Here is a 24,841-nt window from a genome sequence, read left to right as displayed (position 1 = left end):
ACACACCGAGCCCCAGCGGGCACACACGGCTCAGCGGGCACACTACAGCCTCAGCGTCGCCGCTACGCGCCCCAGGGCGGCCAGGGCCGCTCTCCCCGACCCGACCTGGCCCGGCCCGCTCCCCCGCGGCTCGATCCCCCCCAGCCCGGCCCGGTCCGACCTGCGGGGCCAGCAGGGTCCGCACGTGCCGCAGCTGCATCGCGCCCTCCGCCGGGCCCGGGCCCGGGCCGGTCCCACAGCGTCCCACGGGCCCGCTCCGCCGCCGCCGCGGAGCCCGCCTCGCCCCGCCCCCGCTGCCGTGGCAACCCCGCCGCCTCCGCCGCGCTGACGCGAGCGCGTCGAGCCCGCGGGACCGGCCCCCCGCGCACCGGCAGGGATCGGCTCGGCTCGGCTCGGCTCGGCTCGAGCCCGCGGGACCGGCCCCCCGCGCACCGGCAGGGATCGGCTCGGCTCGGCTCGAGCCCGCGGGACCGGCTCCCCGCGCACCGGCAGGGATCGGCTCGGCTCGGCTCGGCTCGGCTCGAGCCCGCGGGACTGGCCCCCCGCGCACCGGCAGGGATCGGCTCGGCTCGGCTCGAGCCCGCGGGACCGGCTCCCCGCGCACCGGCAGGGATCGGCTCGGCTCGGCTTGGCTCGAGCCCGCGGGACCGGCCCCCCGCGCACCGGCAGGGATCGGCTCGGCTCGGCTCGATCCCGGCTCTGCCATGGAGGCGCTGCGGGCGGCGGGGCGCGCCGTGCTGCGGAGCCCGCGCCTCGCTCGGCACGGTCTGGGTCTCCGCCGGCGGCGCAGTGAGTGCGGACGGGTGCGGGTGCGGGTGCGGGGCCGGGCATCGCTCCGGGCGGGGAGCCCGCAGCTCGGCGCGGTCGGGCTCGGAATGCGGCCCCTGCCTGCGGCCGGGCAGTGCGAGGGGCCGGGAGGGCTGGGGGGCGGAGCGGCCGTAGGGGCAGTCGGGGTAGTCGGGTTAGGGGAGCGGGGATCCGGCCGCAGGGGCCGGAGCGCTGCCGGCCGGGCACCGAGCGCTGCCGCTCCTGGCCGAGCTCTCCCTGCCCCGCTCCCCGCGCTGGCGCCTCCTGCCCCACTTGTGAATCGAGGCCGCCCGCGCCGGGGGCTGACGGGCCTGGGCGGCCGTGCCAGGCGCTGGAACACGCTGCACTGCACCGGGGAGCTCCTCGGGCCCCTCGGGCTGCCACGCCTGGCTCTGTGCCTGTGTGCCACGCCTGGCTCTCTGCCAGCGTGCCAGGCCAGCCCCTGCTCTCCGCGGCCTGGCAAGATCCGAGACCGACCCATGACACATGCCTGGAAGCATTCAAGGCTAGGTTGGACGGGACTTGGAGCAAGCTGGTCTAGTGGAAGGTGTCCTGCCTGCGGGAGTGAAACTGGATGAGCTTTAAGGTCCTTTCCCACCCAAACCGTTCCATGATTCCATAATCCTGTGACCCTGCAGGTACCCTGTGGCACAGCAGGGCTGTGTTTGGCTGTTCTCAGCAGCTGCCCAAGGCTTTGGTGGAGCACCAGCACTTGCCCTGGCAGGCCTGGTATACATGGACTGTCCTCAGAGTTTGGAGTGGCACAGGGTCCTACTGCCCAGGGTGGAGGTCACTGGTGCCTGCATGGCACCAGGCAGCTTCCTTGATAGTTGTCACTTGCGGAAGAGTATGCTGTGCAAATAAGGTCTCTTGATTTCCCTGTGGGTTCAGATTATTCCAATTATGAGTTGGACCCTTCTGCAAGTGTGCCAGTAATTCTCAGGGAACAAATCCCAGGGAAGAGGTGAAAATAACCCTGAAAAGTATTAGCTTAGTGTGAACTGTACATGCTTTGGCAATTCCCATCTCTTTCTTAACAAAGCATCTGTGATGCAGTTGCTCCCCAGTCATCCCAGCTGGGACCACAAGTGCTGACTGAGCTGCCCCTGCCCTGGCACCCTGCTGCTGCAGGTGAGATGCCAAGGGGTTTGGCTTTGCTTACACTGGGCCAGCCTGGGGATTTTGATCTGAGCGTGGCAGTGAATGCTGCTGCTCTTCAGGTGTGCCAGCAACTCAGGTGGCTGAGATGAATGCACTACAGAGAACATTTTGTTTGTAATGAAGCAGGTGAGACCCAGGAATGCAAGGTTTTTGCACACAGCAGTGAGGGCTGCAGCATCCTCAGCCCTGTGCAGATATGCAGGAACTGTCTGTCAGTGCTGACAGAGCCTGGACTTCCAGGGCTAGAGGACTAAAGCTTCAAGGGTGAACTGCCCACTCCTTCTGTTCCCCTTATAAGAGTGTCACAGAGCCAGGAGTGATCCCGCTGGGGGCAGAAAGCAACACTGCTGCTGGATCCATGGGTGGGGTGGCTGTGGGGCTGCTGGCACATGGCTTCTGAGCGCTTTTGTCTTTGCAGAGCTTCCTGAGAGCTGGGCTGATATGCAGGAGCCCCTGCTTGAGGGAATGTGCTTCACCCTCAAGTATCTGGGCATGACGCTGGTAGAAAAACCAAAAGGAGAAGACATGGCTGCTGCTGCCATCCGCAGGATCGTGGCCACGGTGAGACCCTGGGGCCCTGGTGTGTGGGGTCAGGGCCCAGCCCCTGCACAGGGAAGTGTCTGTGACCTAGCCCTGAGCTCCAGTGAGGGGCTGTGCCCTTCCCAAGAGGAGGGTGGCATGCAGGAGGCTGCTGGTGTCTGCCTGTTTGCTGTGGGGAAGCTGTCCTCCTGCAGGACAGCCCCAGCCACCTGCTCCCACACCTGGGCCTGGCTGGGAGCAGAGCTGTGCCTGCCACGGCACAGACAGAAGGGTGAGGTACTGGGAGGAATGGGGTCTGTCCCTCCCTGTGTGTGTGGCAGTAGGGTAAACAGGTTTGAAGAGTGTTCTGTGCAGGGCATGCCTCATTGCCAGGCTCTGCTGTCCCATCCTACAGCAGGAGCCTTTGCAGCGAGTATCCAAGTGAGTGATACTGTGCAGAGTCTGTGGGTGAAGACCCTTGCCAGGTTTGCAGAGATTGCTGGTGTTTTTCCACTGCCAGGCACGGGTTGGAGCTCGCAAGTTTCAGAAGGTGATTCTGACTGTGTCTCCAAGGGGCATCTCACTGCAGGATGCAGACACTAAGGAGATGGTGGAGAACATCTCCATCTACAGGTGGGCATGTCACGGGTATGGGCTGGGTGTTCCCCAGCAGCCAGCTGAAGACTGATGGGAATTTGAGAAGCCGGGGAGGGCTGGGCCTTGTGTCAGCAGTACCTTCAAGCTTAGGTCTTTCCTTGGTCCCTGAGGCCTGTGCCCTCTCTGTGCTGTGCTCCCAGCACTGCCTGAGGCTGAGTGTAGGCAGGGCCCTGGGTGCTCTTGAGTTCATCACCCCATCCACCATCTCCCTGTGCCCTGCCTCTCTATTCTGGCATTCAGCAGGATTTTGAGGCTTGTGATTGGAAGGCCCCACAGTTAGGACAGGACTGCATGTCTGCCTCCACTGCCATGGTTCCATCCTTCTGGCTGCAGCTTATTAGACAGGCTAAAGGCAATTGCTGTGAGAACTGATGTTGATTTCTCCTGCTGCCGCTCGTCCTTTGGCTGGGTTGGGTGTCTGTGGGTGCTGGGTGTGAGGGGCAGCAAGTGTGCAGTCTGGTGGCCAAATGGGGAGCAGAGACAGGACATGTCTCTGCCTGGCCCTCAGCTGTGTCCTGGGAGGCAATGGCCCACCCTTCTGTGCTCCTCTTGTCCCAGTGCCTGAATTCACACACTGCGTGGAGTGTGCTTCAGAAAACTGCAGGGCACTCGGGGATAGCACAGAGGGAGTGCCTGTGGATGCAGTGATCTCTTACCTGCTGCAGGCACCAGGCAGCCTCTGGCCCTTGCTGGGGGCTTGGCCTGCCTGGTCAGCTTGGGCAGGTGAAAGCCTCAGGTTGTCAGCAGTGCTTGCTGATGTCCTGGGAGTGCAGCAGAAGTGCCATGCCAACGTCCTGGATTGTCCTCACAGCTCCTCTCTGCCCACAGGATCTCCTACTGCACAACAGACAAGCTGCAGAACAAAGTCTTTGCTTATGTTGCCCAGAGCCAGGAGAGCGGGGCACTGGAGTGCCATGCCTTCCTCTCACCCAAGAAGAAGATTGTAAGCACTTACCTTCTGCTCTTGGCTCCATGAGGTGTGGGTGGGAGCAACGTCCTGCTTTCTTCCCCTCAGCGAGAGAAGGGGAGAGCCTCAGCTGGGTTTGGAGGCAGGGATCAGGTGTACCCATGTGCTGCACAGGCAGGCACTGAGCAAAGGGGCTTTCCTGTCCCGGCTCCTGAGGGTCTGCTCTTGGAGGTGCTGGCCCCCAGGGGCAGACAGACAGAGAACTGAGCTCTGGCCTTCCATCTGAATGTTATCTTGCATTGAGGGCCCAGGTGGAAGCAGGCATTCCCTCTCTTTCATGTACATAGGCCCAGGCTGTGACTCTGACTGTGGCCCAGGCCTTTCAGATGGCACTGGATCTCTGGGAAGCAACACATGCAGGTAGGAGGAATTTCTCAGATGTATGTCACTGCATAGCTGTGGAATCAGTGTCTCTCTGGTGAAACCAGGCAGGGAGAATGTTGTTCCTATGGTGGTGTCCTCTGCCGTTTCCCCATCTTCAGCTGGGCTGGAAGGTGTAGCTGCTCTCTATGCTGAGCTGCTGTGCATGGCCTGAGCTGTAGCCCAGCTCAGGGCTGCTGGTACCTGGCCTGAGCAGTGACCCCTCACCTTTGTTTGCTCGCCAGCACAGCAGGGATTCCTTGTTCCTCACCCACAGTCCTGCCTGTACATTCCCAGCTGGGCTTTCTGCAGGTTGCAGGCACTAACTCTGCTGCTTTTGCCCCGTGCCAGGCTCTAGGCAGGATCAGCCCCTACACCCTTCCTGTGTCTTGGAGAGCAGTGAGGCCGGCAGAGCCCGTGAGCCGGCCCCCCCAGGGAGAGCTCCCTTCACACACCACTTTGGGGTACAGTATGTGCAAGTCAGGCCCGTGCTGAGGGCTGTCTGCAATTAGGGCAGGGACAGAGTGACCCCTCTGCAGCTCCCTGCTCCTCCCAGAGCCCTGCTGATACCTGCACAGCCCCTGTCGCCTGTGGCAGCCTGATGTGAGGAGGTGCACTGTGCTCAAACAGGGGCAGTTCCTTGGTTGGTGTCTGTGCTCCAGGAGCTCTGCTGTCAGGCCCAGCACTGCTGCAGCCTCAGCCCTGCTCTGCTGGCCCTGTCACACAGGGACCTGGCACCTGGGCTGCACACTTGGTGTCATGGCTGGGGTGAGAGCTGCCTCTGAAGGAGAGGACCATCATCCTGCCAGCCTGGGCTAAGGCTCAGCCCAGCCCATCTGCACTGCACCTCCTGCATGGCCACAGCACTTGGAGCATTGTCATACTGGTCTCACTACATCCCTGTCTGGGAACATCTGGATGCTTGGTCCTTGGCCTCATGCTTCCAGTGTGAGTCCAGCCTGGCAGTGCTTGGGGTTGTAGCTGTGCACAGCCTGCTCCTGGTGGTCTCTGCCTGCCCCTCCAGCTGCAGGGTGTGCCCACTCACCACCCACCACTGTCCCTGGGCAGAGGTGCACTGTATGAGCAGCTCTGTCAGCATGGTCCATGCTCATACCTTGTGTTTGGGGCTTTGCACCTGGAGGGGATGTGGGATGAGCTGTGGCCTGTCTGTCCTTGTGTGCCCGAGCCCAGAGGGTTCTGGCAACCCAGCACTCCAGTCTGTCCCTCACTGCTTGTGGGAAACCTTTGTACTGTGCCTGGTAGTGACTGTCTTGTGCAGGGGCCCAGCCTCACTCCTGGCAGAGACCTGCCCGTGCAATGGGATGTCATGGTGGGTTTTTGTTTGTTTGCTTGCCAGGAGGAGGAAGAGGAGGAGGAAGATGATAATGTCTGTGAAACCTTGCCTGGGTAGGTGTGAGCTGCTGCTTGTATTCAGGGATCTCTCTGATGAAGCCTCTCTTGTCTCCTTCTCTGTGCCCCGTGCAAGGGGAGCTGCTTGAGCCGTGGGTATGGTGGGATCATGGAGGAGAGCTGTATGGAACCAAGGGGGAAACTTCCTGGTATTTTTCTGCTTCTATCCGCTGAGAGCTCGAGTGAACAGAGGGTTGAGTGGTGGAGGAACAGACCATGCAGTCCAGCTTTTGCAGCAGAGATTTGGGATACAGATGCTGTGCCCCAGGATGCACCCAGAGATGTTTCTTACTCTGTTTCTGCCAGTTTTTGATGAGGCCAGCCTGTCCAGGCATGCCTCTCATAGGGGACTCAGTTGTCCCTCTTCTCTCACTCACTGATTTCCCTGGGGGTTGGACCTGGATTGAGGCTGGGTCATGCTGACTTCTGCATGGAATGGGGCTGTGGGCTGAGCTTGATGGTGTGTGTGCTGTGCTGGGGAGGAGCTGATGGAACAGTCCAGCAGCAGAGGATTAACCTGCAGGTCTGCAGACGTGTGGGTGGTGGGCCTGTGAGGCTCATTCCATCATGGCTGTTCTCCATGTACATGCAGTGGGCCCCCAGCTGGGTCTGGCCTGTGTGAGCTTGGCTTGAGCCAGTGTCACCCGGGAGCCAGTGTGTGCACAGGCTGGAGCTGTATGTGTAGCCCATTGAAACACCAGCCCTTTGGACATGGAGCTCCTGATGGGAAGGAGATATGGCTTTGCAATCTCGGGACAGGCTGGCCTGGGAGGAGGGTTTGGTAGCAAGGGGGCTTAGGGCCTTCTGCACCCCCAGTGCCTGCTGCTGCTGTGCCATTCCTGCCGTGCCAGGGCCGTGAGCATGCCGTGTCTCTCAGGAGGCCATGCTTGGGGTATGATGGATGCTGTGTTCTCTTCCAAAGCAGCATGGAGGAGCTGGGGAGGGGACTCCACAGCCCAGCAGGTAAGTTTTTCAGTGCTGCATTGGCTCATCCCCCAGCGTGTCCTCTGTAAGGCAAGGTGGGGCTGATGCTCGCCTGGGAACATCTGCTTCCCTTTGCAGGCTGTGCTGGGCTCCCAGCTGTACACCTTACGGTGCATGTCTTCCTTTCTCTCCCTTTTCAGGAATACTACCTCTTGTGCCCCCATCGAGCTCTCCTCGGGCACAGCTGCTGTGCTGCCACCTGGGGCCGCCCCCGCTCAGCTGGACGGGGCTGGGAGGGGCTGGAGGCTCCCCCAGCACCGGCACCAGGACTGCTGCTGGCCCGAGTGCTCCCCTGGGCTAAGCCAAACCTCTGCAACAACGGACCAGCCACTCAGGATTCACCCTGTGCCTGCACCTGGGCCAGCCAGTGCCTGCTGCCACCTGGCACCGCCCTGCTGGCACGGGGGCTGCTGGCACTGCTGCCGTGGAGTGCACAGCCTGCAGCACCTGCTCCTCGTCCTGTGCCGCCTGCATGAACCGCCTGGAGCTGCAGCTGCTCCCAGCTGGGGCAGGGACCCATGCTCCTCGCTCTGCTCACTGCCAGGCCATACAGGCTGCCCTGCATGCTCTGAGCCTGCCTGATGCAGGCAGTGTACACATGGCTCTGCTCACTGCCAGGCTGTGCAGGCTGCCCTGCACTGAGCCTGCCTGATGCAGGCAGTGTACACCCTCAGGGAGCAAAACCTCTTGGCCTGGAGCAGTGTGTGATGAAGGCCTTTCCCCTGCAGTTCAGCCCCACACCCTCTCACAAGTGAAATGACCTGGTTTTTAAAGGAAAGCTGCTCTGCCTTTAGAGAGAAATAAACTGAGTTTTTTACTATTGTCATTTGGGTTTGAGTGCTGGATAGGCACCATGCATAAGCATGCAGGGCACTGTGTCTCCTGCACTGCCTGTGGTGAGGGTTGCTGTGCCCCAAGCTCATGGAGCCTGGAACTCCCACATCTTCCTTGGCTGCAAGCCCTGAGGGAGCAGTTCCTCCTTGTACTGAGGGCTGCCAGGCCCCAGGGTGCCTTTGTGACTTGGGAAGAGCAGGTTCAGGCTGTGCTGCCCTGGTGTCTTGAGCACCTGTGAATGTCACCTGCACTGACAGGAGTTGATGCTGACCACACTGAGGTCAGGGCAGGCACAAGCCCTTGTGTGCCAGCTGCTCTGAAGTGTCTCTGCCCTGCTGCACCCCAGCTGTGCTCTACAGAGGCAAGCCACAGGCTTGGTTTCCTTCCCAGATGGCACAGGGGAGGCTGCAGCATGTCTAGTTTCTTTGGCAAGTGCCAGGTTGGAGCTGTGTTCTGGCCAAGCCCCTCACTGCTGGGTTCCTGTCATATCTCTGCACAGCTGCCCCTCTCAGGCTGGTGGCACGGAGAGCTCAGCCCAGCTGGGCACTGCTGGCTGGCTGCAGGTGGGGTGGCAGCGCCAGGCTCCCAGCAAGTGCCATAGGCACTGGGGAGGCCTGAGGTGCCATGGTCCACTCAGGAGCTGTGCATGGTTTTTTTCACTTGAGGTTTTGCATATTGAATGTGGTTTCATGCCTTTCTCCCTCACCTGGGAGTACAGAGCAACACATAACTTGTCAGGGTGAGCAGGCCATTGTCAGACCCTCAGCTTCCAGCACTCCTTTCTGCACTTCCCTGCCCTCATGCACAGCCATAGTCTGAGAAGAAGTGGTGAGTTGGGGTTTGGTTTGGGGTTTTTTTGTTGGGTTGGGTTTTTTGGGTTTTTTAGAGGGAAAGAGCTTTTTCCTCAACAACAAACCCTGATTTTACATTTAATGTCAGAATTGTGTTCCTTTTCTTATTTGGTCAAAACCTCTGCATTTTGATGGTTTTTTGTGCCTGCCCTAGTTCCTCACCTCTGCTACACAGTCTGACCCTTTGTGATTCTTTGTGTGTGCCTCTGGCCTGGCTAAAAAATCTCATGATAGCAGGCATGTCTGCTATGACTTTCCAAGACAGAACTTCTAAACATTTTCCAGGGCACTAGAACATTCTTAAAACTCTTGTATTTCCCTGAGAGCCCTAGTTTTTCTAATGTACCTCCTTACAAAAAGCTAGCAGGCAAAACAAGGCGTTTGTGTCTCCGGAGCTGTGGCCATGCTCCCTGCAGCCCAGGTCACAGTCCAGCAGCAGCTGCATCCCACTACCATGGTGCTGTTGCTCCTCAGGTACCCCTCTCCTCACCCGAGCAGGGAGCGGCCTGTTGGGGTCAGACCCTGTCGCCCTTCTCGGCCCTGCTGCTGGGATGTGTCTGCTCTCTGCAGAGAAGCAGCCATGATGTCACCCTCAGTGGGACAGCCTGCAGCTGCTCCAGCAGCACCACAGGGCCCAGCCTGCAGCAGCAGCTCTCCCTCGAGGGCCAGGGGGTGCGAGGTGACCATAGAGACCTCCAGCCCTTTCACAGCATGCAGGAGCAGATCTCTTATGGGCTAGGATACGCGCATTCAAGAACTTGTTCATGCGTGGACGTACACAGAGACCTGAAGCTCTGATGCTGCCTTTGAGCCAGGATGCTTTTATTGAAAAGACCCTGCCACAGGAGTTGCTTATCCTGTTCCTTCCCCACCTAGTCCTGCAGCAGGAGCTGAGCAGCACCTGGAAGGAAAAGTCCTGAAAGTGCTTTTACTGGGAGATTTATTCCTGGAAGACACTGGATCCTGTGATGCTTGAGTCCAGGGCTGCAGAGCCTGTCTGTGGCAGGCTGCAGAGCAGAGCATGGAGGGAGAGCAGCAGCCAGGGCAGCAGGGAGCTTCCTCGTTTCACCCCATTCCCTCCAACTGAGACCTTGCAGGCCTCACCGCTTTGTCTCCTCCAGGCAGCACAGGCACCATGCTGCTCAGAAAATTCTTTGCAGCTCCCCTCAAGCAGCCTGAATGTGCCAGCACCGAGCCCTTGTGGGGACACAGCGCAGCCACAGCCATGCCCTGACAGTGCCCGCTCCCGCTGCCCTGCACTGCCTGCCCTGCTGCGGGCTCTGCGGGCTGCCAGGCACTGTGACAGCACCAGCCCCTCATCGTCCCTCGTGTCGTTGTCCTCTGCAGTAGACAGAGAATTTGAAGGCCCTGCACAGCCGTGACAGGGTACAGCGGAGCCCTGTTCTCCAGCAGCAATCCACTCATCCCCGGAGCTGGCTGGGCCCGGCCCCACAGACAAACCAAGCCCTCCTACAGGCCGCAGCTCTCCCAGCAGTGCTGGGCAGTGCCTGCACCGCCCTGCTTCTGCAGCCCCGGGGCCCTGAGGGGAGCAGCTCCTGCTCTCTACAGCAGCCCCAAGGCCAAACGGGCAGCTGAGAGCAAGGTCTGCCCCTGTGCCGGGCAGCCATGCAGTGCCTCAGCTGCAGCCCGGGCCTAGGCCGAGGCGGTGCACAGAGCCATGGGCTCCCCTCAGGCCCGTGCCTCAGCCCATCGGCTCCCCCTGGCTCCCTCCCACCCATCCTCACGGTCATGCTTCCCCCGGAGGGGAGGAGGGCCGGGTAGGACGGGCAGGGCCACGCTCTGCATGCATGGCTGGGAGCCGGCTCCATGCACATCCGCAGACAGGTGCCCTCAGGAAAGCGGGAGTTCTGGTACGTGGATCGTCGCATGCTGAGTTCCAGGCGGCGTGCCTGGTGCTGCCTCTTCTTCCAAGGCCTGCTGTGGCTCTGGCAGGACACCCGAGATCCCAGACTGCAGAGCTGGTGTTGCACTTACACCTCAATGATATTGACCGAGGGAGATTTCTTCTATGAGAGAAAAATCTGCTTTAAGACTTTAAGAACCTGCTTTGCTGCACCCCTGGGATCACACCCTATGTCAGAGCCCCTCAGCCTGCAGCAGGCATCAAGACCAGCAGACCTCAACAGAGCAGGGTCACTTTGGAGTAGGGATCCAAGAGGAGAGATCTCCTAGCAAAGGGTAATCAGCAAGCTGAAAAATCTGGAGGAGGGGAACTGGGGATTTGAAGTCCAAATAGGAAGTTTCTGCTCCTGACATCTGCTGGAAACCAAGATGTGGATTCAGTGGGGCAGTCAGTCAACACAGTGAGGGGAGTTCTCACCCTTGACAGAGGCAGCAGATGAAACACAAACAAAACCCTAACATATGGTCCCATTAGAGCATTTGGGCTATAAATCACTGTCTTTGGCAGGTAACAAAGGGAGAAATGTCAGATGCTGAGGGAACAGCCAGATGAAGGTACTGCTCCCTCCCCATCCACAGCCTGGCACAGCACTTCATCAGCGTGAGGAAGGGGCTCTGCAATGACTTGTGTGCTGATGACTCAGAGCCAGCTGCAGTGAAGGCAGAAAGGGAGCAGTGACAGACCAGTGCAGGAACCATGAGAACAGCTGCCTAGCGTGTCCATTTGTCCGTGTGTGCAGGAGAGGTGCAGTCTTGGAGGGGCATGATGAAGGCTCTGTTACAGTCAGAGGTCAGGTACCACCCTGCAGTGCAAGAGCCATCCCAGCTGTTACACCTTGTTGTCTCTTCCAGTGTTTCTCCTGCAATCACCCATGGGGTACACACACTGCCCCAGAGACCAGGGCTCACTGAACCCTAAAAGTCCTCAGTCTTTGGGGTGAGAGCACAAGCTGGGGCGTTTCCATTCCTGGAGAGAGGCAGACTCTGTGCAGGCTGCAAGCCCCAGCAGACAGGCAGCCCCGTGCCACCCCTGCTGGCAGCCCTCCCCACTCACCTTGCTCCGCAGCAGCCCCCCACTCGGCCGCTCTGGCGTGCTGTGCTCTGAGGAGGGCTTTGTCTTCTCCTTGTTGTTGTTGGAGTCATTATCCTTGATGATATCATACTGTCTGCAGAACAGGGCGATCACCGCTGCCCAAAGACACACTCCATGAAGGATCCCTCGCAGTGCCTGCCTGTCTGCCCTCCCCACAGCATCCCAGCTGCAGGGCAGGTGTGCCCAGGGCTCCTTGGGGTGCTGCAAACCCACACCCCCACCTGCATCAGCCTGCACCACCCCAGGTACCTCTGCACGTGTGGCCAGGCCAGCTTCCTTGGGCAGATGGGCACGGATGTGGCTAAGGCCATTGGGCCACACGTGAGGTGCTCAGCACTCACCAAAGGCAGATGCTGAGGCACTCAGACAGGGACAGTGAGGTCGGTGGGCAGCTGTGTGGCTTTTGGAGTGCCTCCAGCAAGGCACTAAAGTTACTGAGCTGGTGCTTGTGACCCTCACAAAAGCCAGCCCTTGTCTATGCAAACTGGCTGTGGGCTCAGTCCCTCTGTAATGCTTTCACAGCGTGCATCCCAAGCAGCATGTGCCACACCTGGGAACCCTGGGCACAGGAGTCTGGAGCAATGGCCCTAGGGGTGACCATGCTGGACTCACTCACCCCCAGTGTGTGTGCGGTAACACACAGGCACACACAGACCGGGCCTGACTCCTCCCAGCTGGTACACATCAACCTGGGCCAGGTGTAAACTACCAGCAGTCATCTTGCATTTTTTTCCCAGTGCTCTAGGAAAGTGTCAAGGCCAGGGCAACGAGAAATTTCTGCAAGATGCCACTACAAAATCCACATTTACTGGGGAGGGAGTGGGGGATCAATGACTTCCCATTCACAGCAGCTGTATGTGACAAGTCAGGAGCTGACTTACCTCCTAGGCTGCCATGCTCCCAGGGCAGCCCCTGCCTGCACTGGCTTTCGCTGTGCTATACAGGAGCAAAGCACCCACTCTGCAGCTTTAGCAGACTGAGGCATAGCCTCCACCAGCTAGTGAAGTACTGTTATCAGTCACGACATCTAAGGCCCAAGCAACTCAATGGTCACTGTCAGCTGGGATGCTCCCACCCTGTAATTCCAGGTCCCATTCTGTCTCCTGCTCTTCAACATACTCCAGGCCATTACTGCTGAGCAGTGCCTGTGGTTGCTCCTTTTACCCCAGCACCTACAGATTCTCAAGGGACTGACGAGGAAGGGTGCCAGACCCTCAGCAATGTGCCTCTGCACTCTCGTGAGCCACATCCTCTTTGTGAACCATGGACTGTAACTTTGCCTCAGCCCGCCAGAACGCTGCTTGTGGCACTCACCTGCCCACATGAGCAGCACAGCCACAATGATGATAATCTCGCCTGTCTGCAGCTGCCGGTCTTTGTCCAGCCCCTCCATGGTGATGTCACCTGCAGAGAACAGACCCCAAGCAGGGCTGGCAGCAGATACCCTCCCACTGTAGTGGGATTTGAGAGACCCCAAAGCAGAGAAGCCCACCTCCCCCAAACAAGGAAGGGTGTGGGACGACACCCTGTATGGGGAGAAGACATGCATCCTGTGGCCTTCCTGGGTCAAACAGAACATCCTTGCTACAAAGGCAGTCAGGGATTCCAAGGCCTGTTTAGGTTCATGTAGGGACCGAGCAATGCCTTAAGGTCTCTCTCTACACAGCAAACAGGGTAGGTGAGGTCAGTTTAACACAGAAGTTCTGAGGAAAGGCAGCCATCTGCTTGCCCTGCCATACTCAGGACCCCTCTCATGGTTAGTGCTGGAGACAGACTGCCGTGCCCTCCATGGGGCATCATCTCTCTTGGATTCCTGATGCTCTCTCATGGACCAGCATGTAGGCAACCCCAAGGCCACACAGACATGAGTAGCAAAGGAGACCACACACTCTGTCATTTGTCCTTGGGTAGCCTGCAGACTGGGAGATCTGAGTGTCTGTTCAGTACTGAGTTTCCTACAGGCAGCAGCTGGGCAGGCCCCAGCAGCTGTCCTGGCCAGTCTGCCTAGATGAATAGGTGCCAAGACCTGAGACAGGAGGGCTGCAAACTACTTGGGGACATTATCATGGACACACAGTGGACACGACAGCAGCCTGTACAACCCTGTGTGTCCCCAGCAGCCTGCTGCTCAGTGCAGCACCTTCCTCACTGGTTGCAGAATCCCTGCCCATCTGCTGTACAGGCCTCCAGGTGTGGCCCCAGCAGCAGCACCTGGTCAGGCTGGAAGGAGGTGCCTCACCTTGGTTGGAGCTGTTGGAAGGCAGGCGGTCGGTCTCCTTCAGGGTGCGGAAGTGGACACGCTTGCTAGCCTGGCTCTCCCCATACAGGCCAATGCTCTGCACCTGGATGATGTAGTCAGCATCCTCTGCCAGGTCCCACAGCACACAGGCACGGTTGGTGGTGTTCACCTCCCGGATGAAGCGCTGCATCTGCCCATCCTGCCTCTGCCAGAGGGAAGAGCTGTCACCCCTGGGAGGCTGCTGCCAGCTGCACCAGGCACAGCCCCCCAGCTGCAGGGCTGTGCCTCACTCCTCCCTTCCCAGGCAACCATCCAGCCCAGGGTGGGCCACACTGGCCAGCACTGCCTATTCAGCATGCCTGCATGGCCTGAGAGCCAGGCACCTCCCTGGAGAGGCCACCATCACCCAGGGCTGCATAGGTGGGGCAAGGGAAGCAAAGAAGGGTTATGTCATGGCCAAAGCACCATCCTTACCTAGAGAAATCCCAGGGAAACTATTGGAGGGACTATACCCAATGCAGCCCACAGTCTTCTGCCTTCCACCAGGATGGATGGCTCACGTGGGGCACCCTGGCAAGGGCTGCTCAGCAGCAGAGCTGTCCTCGGGCAGAGGAGCCCCAGAGTGCGGCAAAAGGACTGACATGGGAGCATGCTGGTAATCAGTGTCCCCAGGCCCCTGGGACAGATGCTGGATACCTGCTGGAGAATGGCGTAGCCGATGACCACATCTCCTTCTGGTACGTCCCAGGAGACTGTGGCAGAGTTCGCCTTCAGCTGCGTCACAGTCACATTGACAGGGGACGGTGGCCTGTCTGGGTGAGCCAGGCATGGACCGTGGTGAGGCACAGGAAAGAGGCAAAAGAAGATGTCTCAGGACAGGCACTCGGCCCTGCACATCACCCTGGGGCCTCTCCCACACCTGCCAATGGCAGCACATTGGCTAGGGCTACAGGGAAACCTTCCCTGGTGAACCCGGCCCCAGGAGATGAGTGGCACAGCAGATGGGGAAGCCTGAGCCCTGCCAGCAGCAAAACATGCACAGCACGGTGCTTCCTGGGCTGGCAGGCAGTGCCCACTCTGTGCATGAGGAGTGTGCAGGTGCAGAGCTCTGGGGCTGTCCCACAGATGGGCATGCCACAAATGCCTGGCGCACCACCCAGAACTGCATAGGAAGCAGCCCAGACACAGGGGTGATATATTGATTGTGACAGAAAAATGGGGCACCTTGGAATAGACACACTCTACACTCAATCTAGGCATCTCCTCTGCCCGGAATTACTCCTTGCTCCAGGGCATGGGAGAAGGCCAATGCCAAAGGCAGAGCTGGCTGTCCCCGTAATGCCTGGAAAATAGATCTTCCCAACAACTTTAAGAGTGAATATATAAGCAAACCTTTACTTGAAGGTTTCAGGCACACAGTGTTGTGAAAATCGCACATGGTATAGTAATGCTACAATTTTTGTAAGGTTAGTCAATTAGTATACTTATCATATACTGTCCAATTAAAAGGTTGGTTGGTTAGGTAGTAATTCCTGGGGTCCTGCCCCACTGGAAGGAGTCCAGAAGTTTCTCTTGCCCCACTTTTGTTATGCCTGGTCCAGATTGTGGTTGAAAAACACAACGTCCTTGTAGCTGTCTCTCTTCTTGGAATAAGACAAAACAGTATTTTTAGGAATGTATTTATAAGGTTAGCTTAGTGTTCTTACATGTGGGGAAGAAAGATAGGAAAAGTACTAGAAGCTACAACCATGCATTAACAATCTACATAGCCACAAAGACATGAAAAATATAAAACTCCAATAATCTTAGGCATCACCAGCAGTGCAAGGCCATTGGCTGCAAAGCTGGCAGCAATGCTTGGCCATTGCCGTTCTATGGCAAGCTGACCTGACTGACTCATGGTCTGCACCATGGCCACTTTGAGATTTCACACCACTGAGAGCACAACAGGATCCCACACAGTCCTGCACACAAAGCCAAGCTTTGTCTGGAAGTTAGACACAGGAGCACATGAAAGACACTGAAGCTGCTGTTTGTGTGTTCCAACTCCCCACATCCAAGTCAGTGCCCTTCTACAAGCTGCCAGCATAGCACCTAGGGCTACAGGGTCAGTGCTGTGATTTATACAGAAAAAGAGTTCCAGGGGGCACCTGAGAACAAGAGAAAGCACAACTGTGACACCAGCAACAACCCCAGTTAGAGTGACTGCAAAAAAGGCAATTTTTGCAGGCCAGCTGTTTAAGTGCATTCATTCACATCTGAATATACCCAGCTTTGGATCAAACCAGAGGAAGGCTTGGTTCCCACTCTGAGAAATTCAGGCTTGTGGTCTGCCAGGGGCAATTAAAACAGAGAGGAGAGCCCAGAAAACATGTTCTAAGAGAGACCATGGGACTGAGTGTGTCTCCAGAAGTTTGACACAACACCAGAAGAGAGGGTTGCCAAAGATAAGGACACCACAGTGTTCTGATTTTCTCCTTCAGAAAACGAGTCTGGAAAAGTGGAAAGGATTCAAAGATACACTCAAACATTCTTTATCCCACAAAGAGCATGTCTGTATAGAGTTTTGCCCGTGGGGATCTGCTTCATCACTAACCTCTGAGAGGGAGGGAATCTCTATAGAACCTATGAGAGGGAGGGAATCTCCAAGTCTTGTCTGCATGCACACCTTGCTTGCCTATGAGCCAACAGCAGAACAGGCTGAACAAAACTGCAGACCCAGCCTTGTCCATTGCCTGGTGTAGGTACACTGTCAGCACAGGAGCTGAGCTTCCTGTAGATTAAATTAGAGAATCACTGTGGTTGGAAAAGACCTCCAAGATCATCAACTCCAACCTTTGACTGCATCACCCCATGCCCACGAAACCATATTGCAAAGTGTCACGTCCAGTCATTTCTTGAACACTTCCAGGGGTGACGAATCCACCACTGTCCTGGACTGCCTGTCCAGTGCTTAACCACTCTTTCAGTGAAGGAATTGTTCCCAATATCCAATCTGAACCTGCCCTGGCACAGCTTGAGGCCATTTCCCCTTGTCCTGTCGCTGTTCTCTGGAAGCACAGCCTAACCTCCCTCCTGTCTCCAGCATCCTGTCAAGGAGTTGCAGAGAATGAGAAGGTCCCCCCTCGAGCTTCCTTTTATCCAGTTTGAGTTCCCCCAGCTCCCTCAGCCACCCATGAGACCTGTGCTTCAGTCCCTTCCCCAGCTCTGTTCCCCTCCCCGGACACGCTCAGCCCCTCAATGTCTGTCTTGATGTGAGTGGCCAGGATTTGAGGCACCTCAGCAGTGTCCAGCACAGGGGGAATGTCACTGCCCTGCTCCTGCTGCTACACTATTGCTGCCACAAGGAGGATGCTCTCAGCTTTCTTGGCCAGATCATGTTTAACTGCTGTCAACCAGCACCCCCAGGTTCTTTCCCACTGGGACATTTTCCATCATTGCCTGGATTTTGGGGTCAGGCTGAGGTCGGGTCAGCTGCACAGCCCACAGCTGAGTTCAGGAGCACCCTGTCAGCATGCAAACAGCTGCCCCCTGCCTGGGCTGTCCCAGGCACAGGCATTTCCATGAGGGGCTCTATGGGGGGCTGCACATTTCTGCGTCTCTGCAAGCATAACAACACTTGTCCCAGGTTACCACTAGTTAGGTTGCTAGCTAGGTTTGTGCTAGCAGACATAATGGGGTCAGAACAGCCCAAGAATCCAGGGGTGGAGACTGGTCCAAGATCTGATTTGGTCTGCAACAGCAAGTATGTGCCCAAAGCACTCTTGGGCATGGACAAGCCAGAAAACCATTCCTCACCAGTAGCACTGACATGCCTCCCTCTTTGGAACTTGTGAGTTTAATACCATGGATATGACCAGACCCTGCCAGCTGGCCTCGGGATAAGAACAGGACATTGTGCTTCACAGGATACATCCATAGTAATGAATTAGGTGTTTGTTTTTTTTTTTTTTATATCTAACACATTTTAAAAGTCCTGAATATGCGTGATGGGGGCAGTTTGACTACCAACCTCTAAGTGTACGTGAGGAAATTAAAGATGGGGTCTGACATCTCTGCGACCAGGAGTTTGTGGATGGAGTTTGTAGCAGCTGTCCAGCTCTGCTCAAGAATTTTCTAGGCTTCTGTGAGGTGCTCAGCCTGTCCCAGCTGAGGTTTTCAGACTGGGGCTGCTGCCCTGAAACTGAGTCACTTGATGATTTGAGAACAAAGGCACTGCACCAATCCACAAACCATTCTGCTGAGTCCACACGGGTGTGACAAGCGCTCCAGCTGTATTTAGCCAGAGTTTGCACAGGCCCTGTGCAGGGACTGTCACTCACCAGTAGCAGAAGGTGAGAGGACATGGGGGCATAGCGGAGCCACCACGCACATGGCTTGTCAATGCACCACACCCCACGCACCTGAGCACACCTGGTGCACACCCAGGCCAGCAGGGCCTGTGTGACAGGACACCTGGTGTCAAGGCTACAGCTCTGCATTACAACAACCAGTGTGCCTTGATCACTTTGATGCTGAATGAGCTGCAGAAAATACACTTCTGAGCACATGGGATTTGCACATCCGTCAGGAAGAGATAAGACAAGAAGCCTCAGAAGTCAAAACGTGGGAAGTTCACCCTAGATACACAGAGCAATGTCTAATCCAAATCACCTCTGCTCTGGAGAGAGACTGGGAGAACTGAGGTTTTTCACCCCAGAGAGAATGCTGTGTTAAGATATTGGAGCACTTTCCGGTGCCTAAAGGGGCTCCAAGAGAACTGGAGAGGGACTTTGGACAAAGTGACAGGACAAGAAGGGGATGGCTTTTCACTGACAGAGGCCAGGGTTAGATGGGATATTGGAAAGAAATCGTTCCCTGTGAGGGTGGTGAGGTCCTGTCCTGGCACGGGCTGTCCAGAGAAGTCGCAGCTGCCCCTGGATCCCTGAAAGTGTCAAGGCCAGACTGGACGGGGCTTGGAGCACCTCGGTGTGGTGGAAGCTGCCATTGCCCATACCAAGGGGGTGGAATGAGATGGGCTTTAAGGTCCCTTCCAAACCACACCATCCCGGGATTCTATGAAATTCAAGATGACACCTCAAAGCTGTTATAAGACCTCCAAAGGACAAAGCTTTGTGTATAATCCCCACATTGCATCTAATACTGTTCAGCCTGTTCTGCAGCTGAGATCAGAGCAGTTTTGTGCCAAAGCTCTTGCCATAAAGGTCTGTGAATGCAAGGGCTCCCAAAAGCATGCTCTCTGAAACCAACACATCCTGGCTATAAAGTCAAGACGCTGCTGGGCTCTCTGGGAAAAGTGTGCCACTGTTTATCTCAATGCATTAACTGCTAATAATTCTACATCACTGATAAATTATCCAGCTTCACTTTTTATTGAAGCCATATTACAAAAGGGGTACCCCCACAGAAAGCACAGTCACTAACTTAAGGCCTGGCACAGGTTTTGTGCTGTCTGTACAGCAGCATGCTCCTTCTGGGCCTGATGAAGGGATGGGAAGAACTGGGCTGTGTACAGGAGCTAGCAGCACTGCAGCCTGTGCTGGATAGGGATGGCCAGAGGGCACTGGGAGGGATGGGTGGTGGGCAGCTGGACATGGGGCCAGATATGCCATGCATCCCAGCTCCATGGGTCAGCAAAGGGGCCGGACAGATATCCTTCCCGAGGGATGCTGGCACATGTGGTGCTGCAGAGGCATGAGGGATGGGGCACGTCTCCACCGGTGCCCTCGCCATCCTGCTGTGATCCGGAGAGTGGGCCACCCTGCCCCCCGGCCCATGCCCTTGGGGCTGCTGCTCAAGGGCACTCAGATGTTTGCCCAACTTACTGCTGCAGCAGGGAGTAAGCACCAGACTGCACATCTAAAAATAAGTGGCCCCTTTTTAACATCCCTGATTGCATCTCCTCCTGAATCCGTCAGTACGCGTTCTGCAACACGGCAGAATGTAGCAGAACACGTCCGGTACTCACAATTCGATTTGATATCTCAGTGACCTGTCGAGGGGCAAGCAGACAGCAGGAAGCGGCTGCTGACAGAGGCCATCCCGGCGAGTCAAAGGACACAAGGACAGCGGTACCTCGGGTGCGCGGAGCTCGATGTTCCAGCAAACACCGGCAGCAAGGGACAGGATCCCCGCCACCCGGCCGGCCCCAGCCCGCCGCAGCCCGGAGCGTCCGTGCCCAGGGCAGGAGCTCCCTCGGGGCAGAGCGCCCGTTCCCAGCCGCGGGAGCCCCGGGAAGGGCAGCGCGGCAGCGGCCGTGCCCCGGGGAGGGGACTCGGAGGCCGCGGGGTACCCGAGGAGCCCTCGGGGATCGCGGCAAAGGCCACGCCGGGAATGCAGAGAGGCCGGCGGGGGCGTGCGGCGATGACCGCAGCCCCCGGGGTGTCCGGCACGGTGTCGCCGCCCGGCAGCCCCGGCGCCCTCCCGGCCCGGCCGCACTTACTGGCTCGCACGAAGCACAGGTCGCAGCCGAAGAGCACCAGCACCGGGCTGATCATCGCCGAGACTCGAGCCATGGCGGCGGGGGCTGCGGCCCGGCCGGGCGCGGCCCTGGCACCGGCCCGGCTCCCTGCACCGCGGGACGGAGCGGGGCCGAGCCCCGGCCGCAGCGCGGGGGGGCGGAACGGCCGCCGGGCCCGGCCCGCCCCCGAGCGGCACCGCAGCGGCTCCGGCACCGCGGCGGCTCCGGCGCCGCCTCTCGGCCGTGCCCCGGAGCGGCCGGCACCGCCCCCAGCCCCCCGCCGTACCCCGGCACCGCCGGCACCGCCCCCGCCCGATCAGCGGAGCCCCGGAACCGCCAGCGCCGCTGCCGGTATCGTTCTCCGGTAACCCTCAACGCCCCGCCACAGGCTGCACCCCCGGCAGCCCCGAGCGTCCGCTCTCCCCGTGCTGCACCGCCGGCATCCCCAGTGCCGGCTCCTCCCGTGCTGCACCGCCGGTAACCCCGGTGCCGGCTCCTCCCGTGCTGCACCGCCGGCAGCCCCGGTGCCGGCTCCTCCCGTGCTGCACCGCCGGTAACCGCCGGTGCCGGCTCCTCCCGTGCTGCACCGCCGGCAGCCCCGGTGCCGGCTCCTTCCGTGCTGCACCGCCGGTAACCCCCGGTGCCGGCTCCTCCCGTGCTGCACCGCCGGCAGCCCCGTCACGGGAGGCTCGACAGCGGGCACGCAGCACGCGTGTCCTGGCGTGGGCAGCGAGCAGCACCGGTGTCGCCGCTGCTGGTCACCAGCAGATGCCGACATTCGGGCTGGTGCCCCCGGCACTCTCCCACAGCTCCTCTGCACCTGCGGGCGCTCTGACCCTCCGGGGTGCTCCTCTTCGTGTGCCTGAGGACGCAGGCATGGGGGCTGCCCCGTCCCCAGGAAAGGCAGCACTGGGTGTGCCCAATGAAGCAGTAGAGAAATAAGGAAATGAACCCAAATCATCCTCCATTACCTTGCAGCAGTAACCTACTACTTTCTGTGAGCAATGCAGACTGGAAGGAGGAGTCAAGCCAAGATGGAACCAATGGTTCCAAGGGCTGCTAAGGTGCCTCAGCCTAGCTGTGGTTTTGGGCAGACTTGGGAACTGCTGAGGAAGTCCTCTCCGTCTGGCTGGTGTCCTTGGCTGCAGCTACATCATCCTGCTGTGTAGCATAGCTGGACCCCAATGGCAGCTTAGACATGCCCTGGATGGGATCAGCCCACAGCAGAAGTACATCAGTGCGGGCATGTGTGCAGACATGGGCACAGACATCCATTGTTCTGTGCCCTGGGGCCCCTAAAAGTCTTTACCTGGTCACTTGAAAAGGCCTTTCCTAGTTACAGGAGAATTGGTCTGTGCTTTGGGGAGAGCTGTGGAAGACCAGGGTAGTGATGTTGCCATGTGAAGGATTTAATCTGCAGTGCCTGTGTGCAAAAGGCAAGTTCCAGCTAAGTGAAAACTGAAGCTTGTCAGAATTTACGTTATCTGCAGCTGCATGGCAGGTGAAGTGATCAAAATGGTCCCATCTGTGTTGTTCAATGCTGCTTTTCAGATGCTCTTGGCAGATCAGGACTGCCTCTTATCCTGTGCTGAGCTTCATTGGTGCTGCAATCCACAGTGGTGAGGAGGAGGGTGAGCCTGATCCTGCTTTTCCAGCAGAGCCCTGTTCCAAAGCTTCTTCTCCCTCTGTCTGCATTATGGGGAAGGAACCTCAGGAAAGCCAAGGGTAGAGCTGGCAACTGTAAAACTGTGACTGCACATGGTTTTACAGGAACAGTTTGCCAGTTATGTCATCTCTGCAAGGTCCCTTCTCACTTGGTTGCTGTGAGAAGCACTTGGTTATTGCAGAGCTTGCTGTGGTGTTAATGTTGACTGCTCCATAGCCTGTCTTTGCCACCAGGCAAGGATCCCTGGCTAGCCCAGCACTGCTCTGGCCTGTGCAGGAGTGCTCAGACAGGTTATTTGAAAAGCTCAGTGCTGTCACTGTTAGGTATCAGTGAGCAATGCCATCTTTTTGATAGCAGAAACAGGTGCCCGTTATCACTGTGGGACAGTTTATTTTGCATCCTTCCCCCTAAACTACTTAAAAAAGGCTCTACGTCCTTTCCCTGTGCTCCAGGGTGCAGCCCTATGGCTTGTGCAGGGTGAGAATTATGCTGTGATTGGGGAATTTTGTGTCTGATCACCCAAGGCATCACTGTTGGCTGGCTAGCATTCCCAGGCTTCACACACCTTCTGGATCAGTGCTGGACACGGAAAAGGACATGCTGTGGCACTTAGGACAATCCTGGGAAGTCTGGATTGTCTGTGCACAGGCTGCATGGTCTGCTTTAGGAGCAGTGATGGCATTTACATTTGTGGGTTCAGTCTATAAATAATAAACACTGAGAGTGCAAATTCTCCACACATTTAATTATCACTTGGGTATTTGGGATTTTGGCCAGGCAAAATTCAATTTGCAATCACAAATCAGGAACTAATGCATCTAAATTGTATTATATGCCTTGCAGTGCCTTGTACTTAGAATTCAGTGGGGAAATCCAGCAGCAGCCTCGAGATCTCAGCCTCACCTCTATAGGCTGGCCTGCAGGCTCTGGACTCCCAGCCTGCCCCTAGCAAATCCGAGGTTCTGGGGGTGGTGCTGGCAGCAGGAGAACGTCCTGCCCATGATGCAGGAGCCCCCTGTACCTGCATCACATGGTCCTGCTGTCACCTTTGCCCACCAGAGGAACACCGCAGCCAGGACTCCCAGCACATCAGGAATTGACCTCTGCAGCTGGGAAAGGTTTGAATTGATTCTGCCTGTGCAGAATCTGCCCCATACTTCGTACTGTATAAATGTTATTGATAAAATGAAACCCACAAGAGATGTGTGGGTTTTGTGTCCCTAATCTAAGCTCTAGTTAGCTGCTAACTGGTGTGAGGTGAGCATTCACAGATTTAGGAAAGCATGACGTGACCTGCAATATCTGGGTCCTGATCTGGGGGTCCTGGAGCTCTGTGACTATTCCCCTCCTGGGACACAACACTCCTGCAACTCTTTCCCCACATTCTGGCTGCCCTTTTTTCCTGCCCCACAACCTCCCATGGCCAGTTCACAAGCTGTGCCTATGGGAGCCGCTGGCAACTGTGGCTGTGACTCAGGTGGCCTTGTCCTGCTGGGCATTGCCCCTCAGACAGTGCCTGCCTGGCCTTGTCCTGCTGGGCATTGCCCCTCAAACAGTGCCTGCCTGGCCTTGTCCTGCTGGGCATTGCCCCTCAGGCAGTGCATGCCTGGCCTAGTCCTGCTGGGCATTGCCCCTCAGACAGTGCCTGCCTGGCCTTGTCCTTGCCCCTCAAACAGTGCCTGCCTGGCCTTGTCCTTGCCCCCCAAACAGTGCCTGCCTGGCCTTGTCCTGCTGGGCATTGCCCCTCAGGCAGTGCGTGCCTGGCCTAGTCCTGCTGGGCATTGCCCCTCAGACAGTGCCTGCCTGGCCTTGTCCTGCTGGACATTGCCCCTCAGGCAGGGCCTGCCTGGCCTTGTCCTTGCCCCTCAGACAGTGGCTCAGTGGCCTTGTCCTGCTGGGCATTGCCCCTCAGACAGTGCCTGCCTGGGCTGGAGGAGGGCTGGGCAGGGTGTGGATGCCAGACCTGCCCCTGCATCCCCAGACTCTGTCTCCCAACCAGCCCCATGCCTGCCCACCCTGTCCTTCCTCTCTCCAAGGCTGCCTTGCTGCTGTCTCCATGTTCACTGAAAGGAAATGTCCAAAGTTGCTGTGAGGGTTCATTCCCACTCACTTTGCCAAGTCTGTGTGCTGTCTGCTGTGTCCTCCGTTTCTCTCCCATGGAAGTGGGAATAAACACACTGATTCCCTGTGAGGATAATTACAATGGAGAGCAAACCACAGATATTTTCTATAAAGCTGCTGCAGGGAAGTGCCCTATGGTCCTCAGCCAAGGAACAGGATCAGACCTGTCACCAGTCTGTGGATATCAGCACTTCATAAACACTTCATGAACTTCATTAAATGTGGAAAGTCAATCTGCTAATCATTAATACGCACTGATCATTAATAACTCCTGATCCTCCTTTTGTCTTTGTTTATATATCCTATGATGGCATCTTTTTACCCTCTGCTGCATAATTGGTTTTGGGGAATTCAGTACTGCCCAAGAACATTTATACGTTCTATTATCACAGGGTATTGTGAAGTCAAGAGTTTTGCTGTGTAATTATGTGCATTGTGAAAAGTAATTTATTCTGTTTCATTCAGACCAGATGCCCAATTACTTATTGTGGTGCTTCCTAGCTTCTATTGTAAGAAACAAGTAATATCAGTTTGCTGTCTATCTGCACTGCACCATCTGCAGCACAGCAGACCCCGGTCATCTTTCACAACTGATAATTTCTTTTTTACCCTTTTAGTATGGGACAACTAGGCAGCATATGGTGTTTGAGATGTGGGTTTCCTGTGTGCCAATGTATTCATAATAGTGTTACTACTCAGCCCTTTCCCAGTTCATTTACAGCACATGAAGCCACCAAAGCCTGGTGAAGGTGAAAAGCCAAGTGATCTGACAAGTCTATCAACAGCAAA

The 24,841-nt window shown here is 57.2% G+C and overlaps 3 protein-coding genes across 5 annotated transcripts in view; 1 reads left to right on the top strand and 2 right to left on the bottom strand.

The window, feature by feature from the left end:
* The window catches only part of IFT172 (intraflagellar transport 172), a 50,593-nt gene extending 50,353 nt beyond the window's left edge, over nucleotides 1-240 (bottom strand). For both annotated transcript variants that reach the window (XM_054293459.1, XM_054293460.1), the window contains exon 1: nucleotides 161-240. In XM_054293459.1, coding sequence (XP_054149434.1) covers nucleotides 161-199 — 39 coding nt within the window. In that variant the 5' untranslated portion in view covers nucleotides 200-240. The remainder of the gene's footprint in view (nucleotides 1-160) is intronic.
* Nucleotides 241-704: 464 nt separating this feature from the next.
* Nucleotides 705-7,433, top strand: LOC128948671 (low density lipoprotein receptor adapter protein 1-like). Its single transcript, XM_054293440.1, is given in 9 exon segments — nucleotides 705-789; nucleotides 2,387-2,529; nucleotides 3,008-3,120; nucleotides 3,973-4,087; nucleotides 4,399-4,471; nucleotides 4,823-4,935; nucleotides 5,829-5,878; nucleotides 7,006-7,243; nucleotides 7,246-7,433. Coding segments are annotated over 9 exon segments (1,026 nt in total). The 3' UTR covers nucleotides 7,342-7,433.
* A 1,912-nt stretch (nucleotides 7,434-9,345) lies between these two features.
* FNDC4 (fibronectin type III domain containing 4) lies at nucleotides 9,346-20,364 on the bottom strand. 2 transcript variants are annotated; one of them, XM_054293441.1, is made up of 6 exons: nucleotides 20,248-20,364; nucleotides 14,502-14,617; nucleotides 13,806-14,010; nucleotides 12,881-12,970; nucleotides 11,528-11,661; nucleotides 9,346-10,577 (listed from the first exon to the last, which is right to left on the bottom strand). In XM_054293441.1, the coding sequence occupies exons 1-6, from the start codon at nucleotides 20,318-20,320 to the stop codon at nucleotides 10,542-10,544; spliced, it is 654 nt and encodes a 217-aa protein (XP_054149416.1). In that variant the 5' UTR covers nucleotides 20,321-20,364; the 3' UTR covers nucleotides 9,346-10,541. The 2 variants fall into 2 exon arrangements, with proteins under 2 accessions (XP_054149416.1, XP_054149417.1); XM_054293442.1 differs by having other exon boundaries at nucleotides 9,346-10,574.
* Nucleotides 20,365-24,841: the final 4,477 nt, after the last annotated feature.

This window comes from Melozone crissalis, unplaced genomic scaffold (genome assembly GCF_028551555.1).
Source record: "Melozone crissalis strain CALT ecotype California unplaced genomic scaffold, PUWL_Pcris_2 ptg000150l_1, whole genome shotgun sequence".
Taxonomy (NCBI): domain Eukaryota; kingdom Metazoa; phylum Chordata; class Aves; order Passeriformes; family Passerellidae; genus Melozone; species Melozone crissalis.
This window is presented reverse-complemented; position numbering and strand designations above follow the sequence as displayed.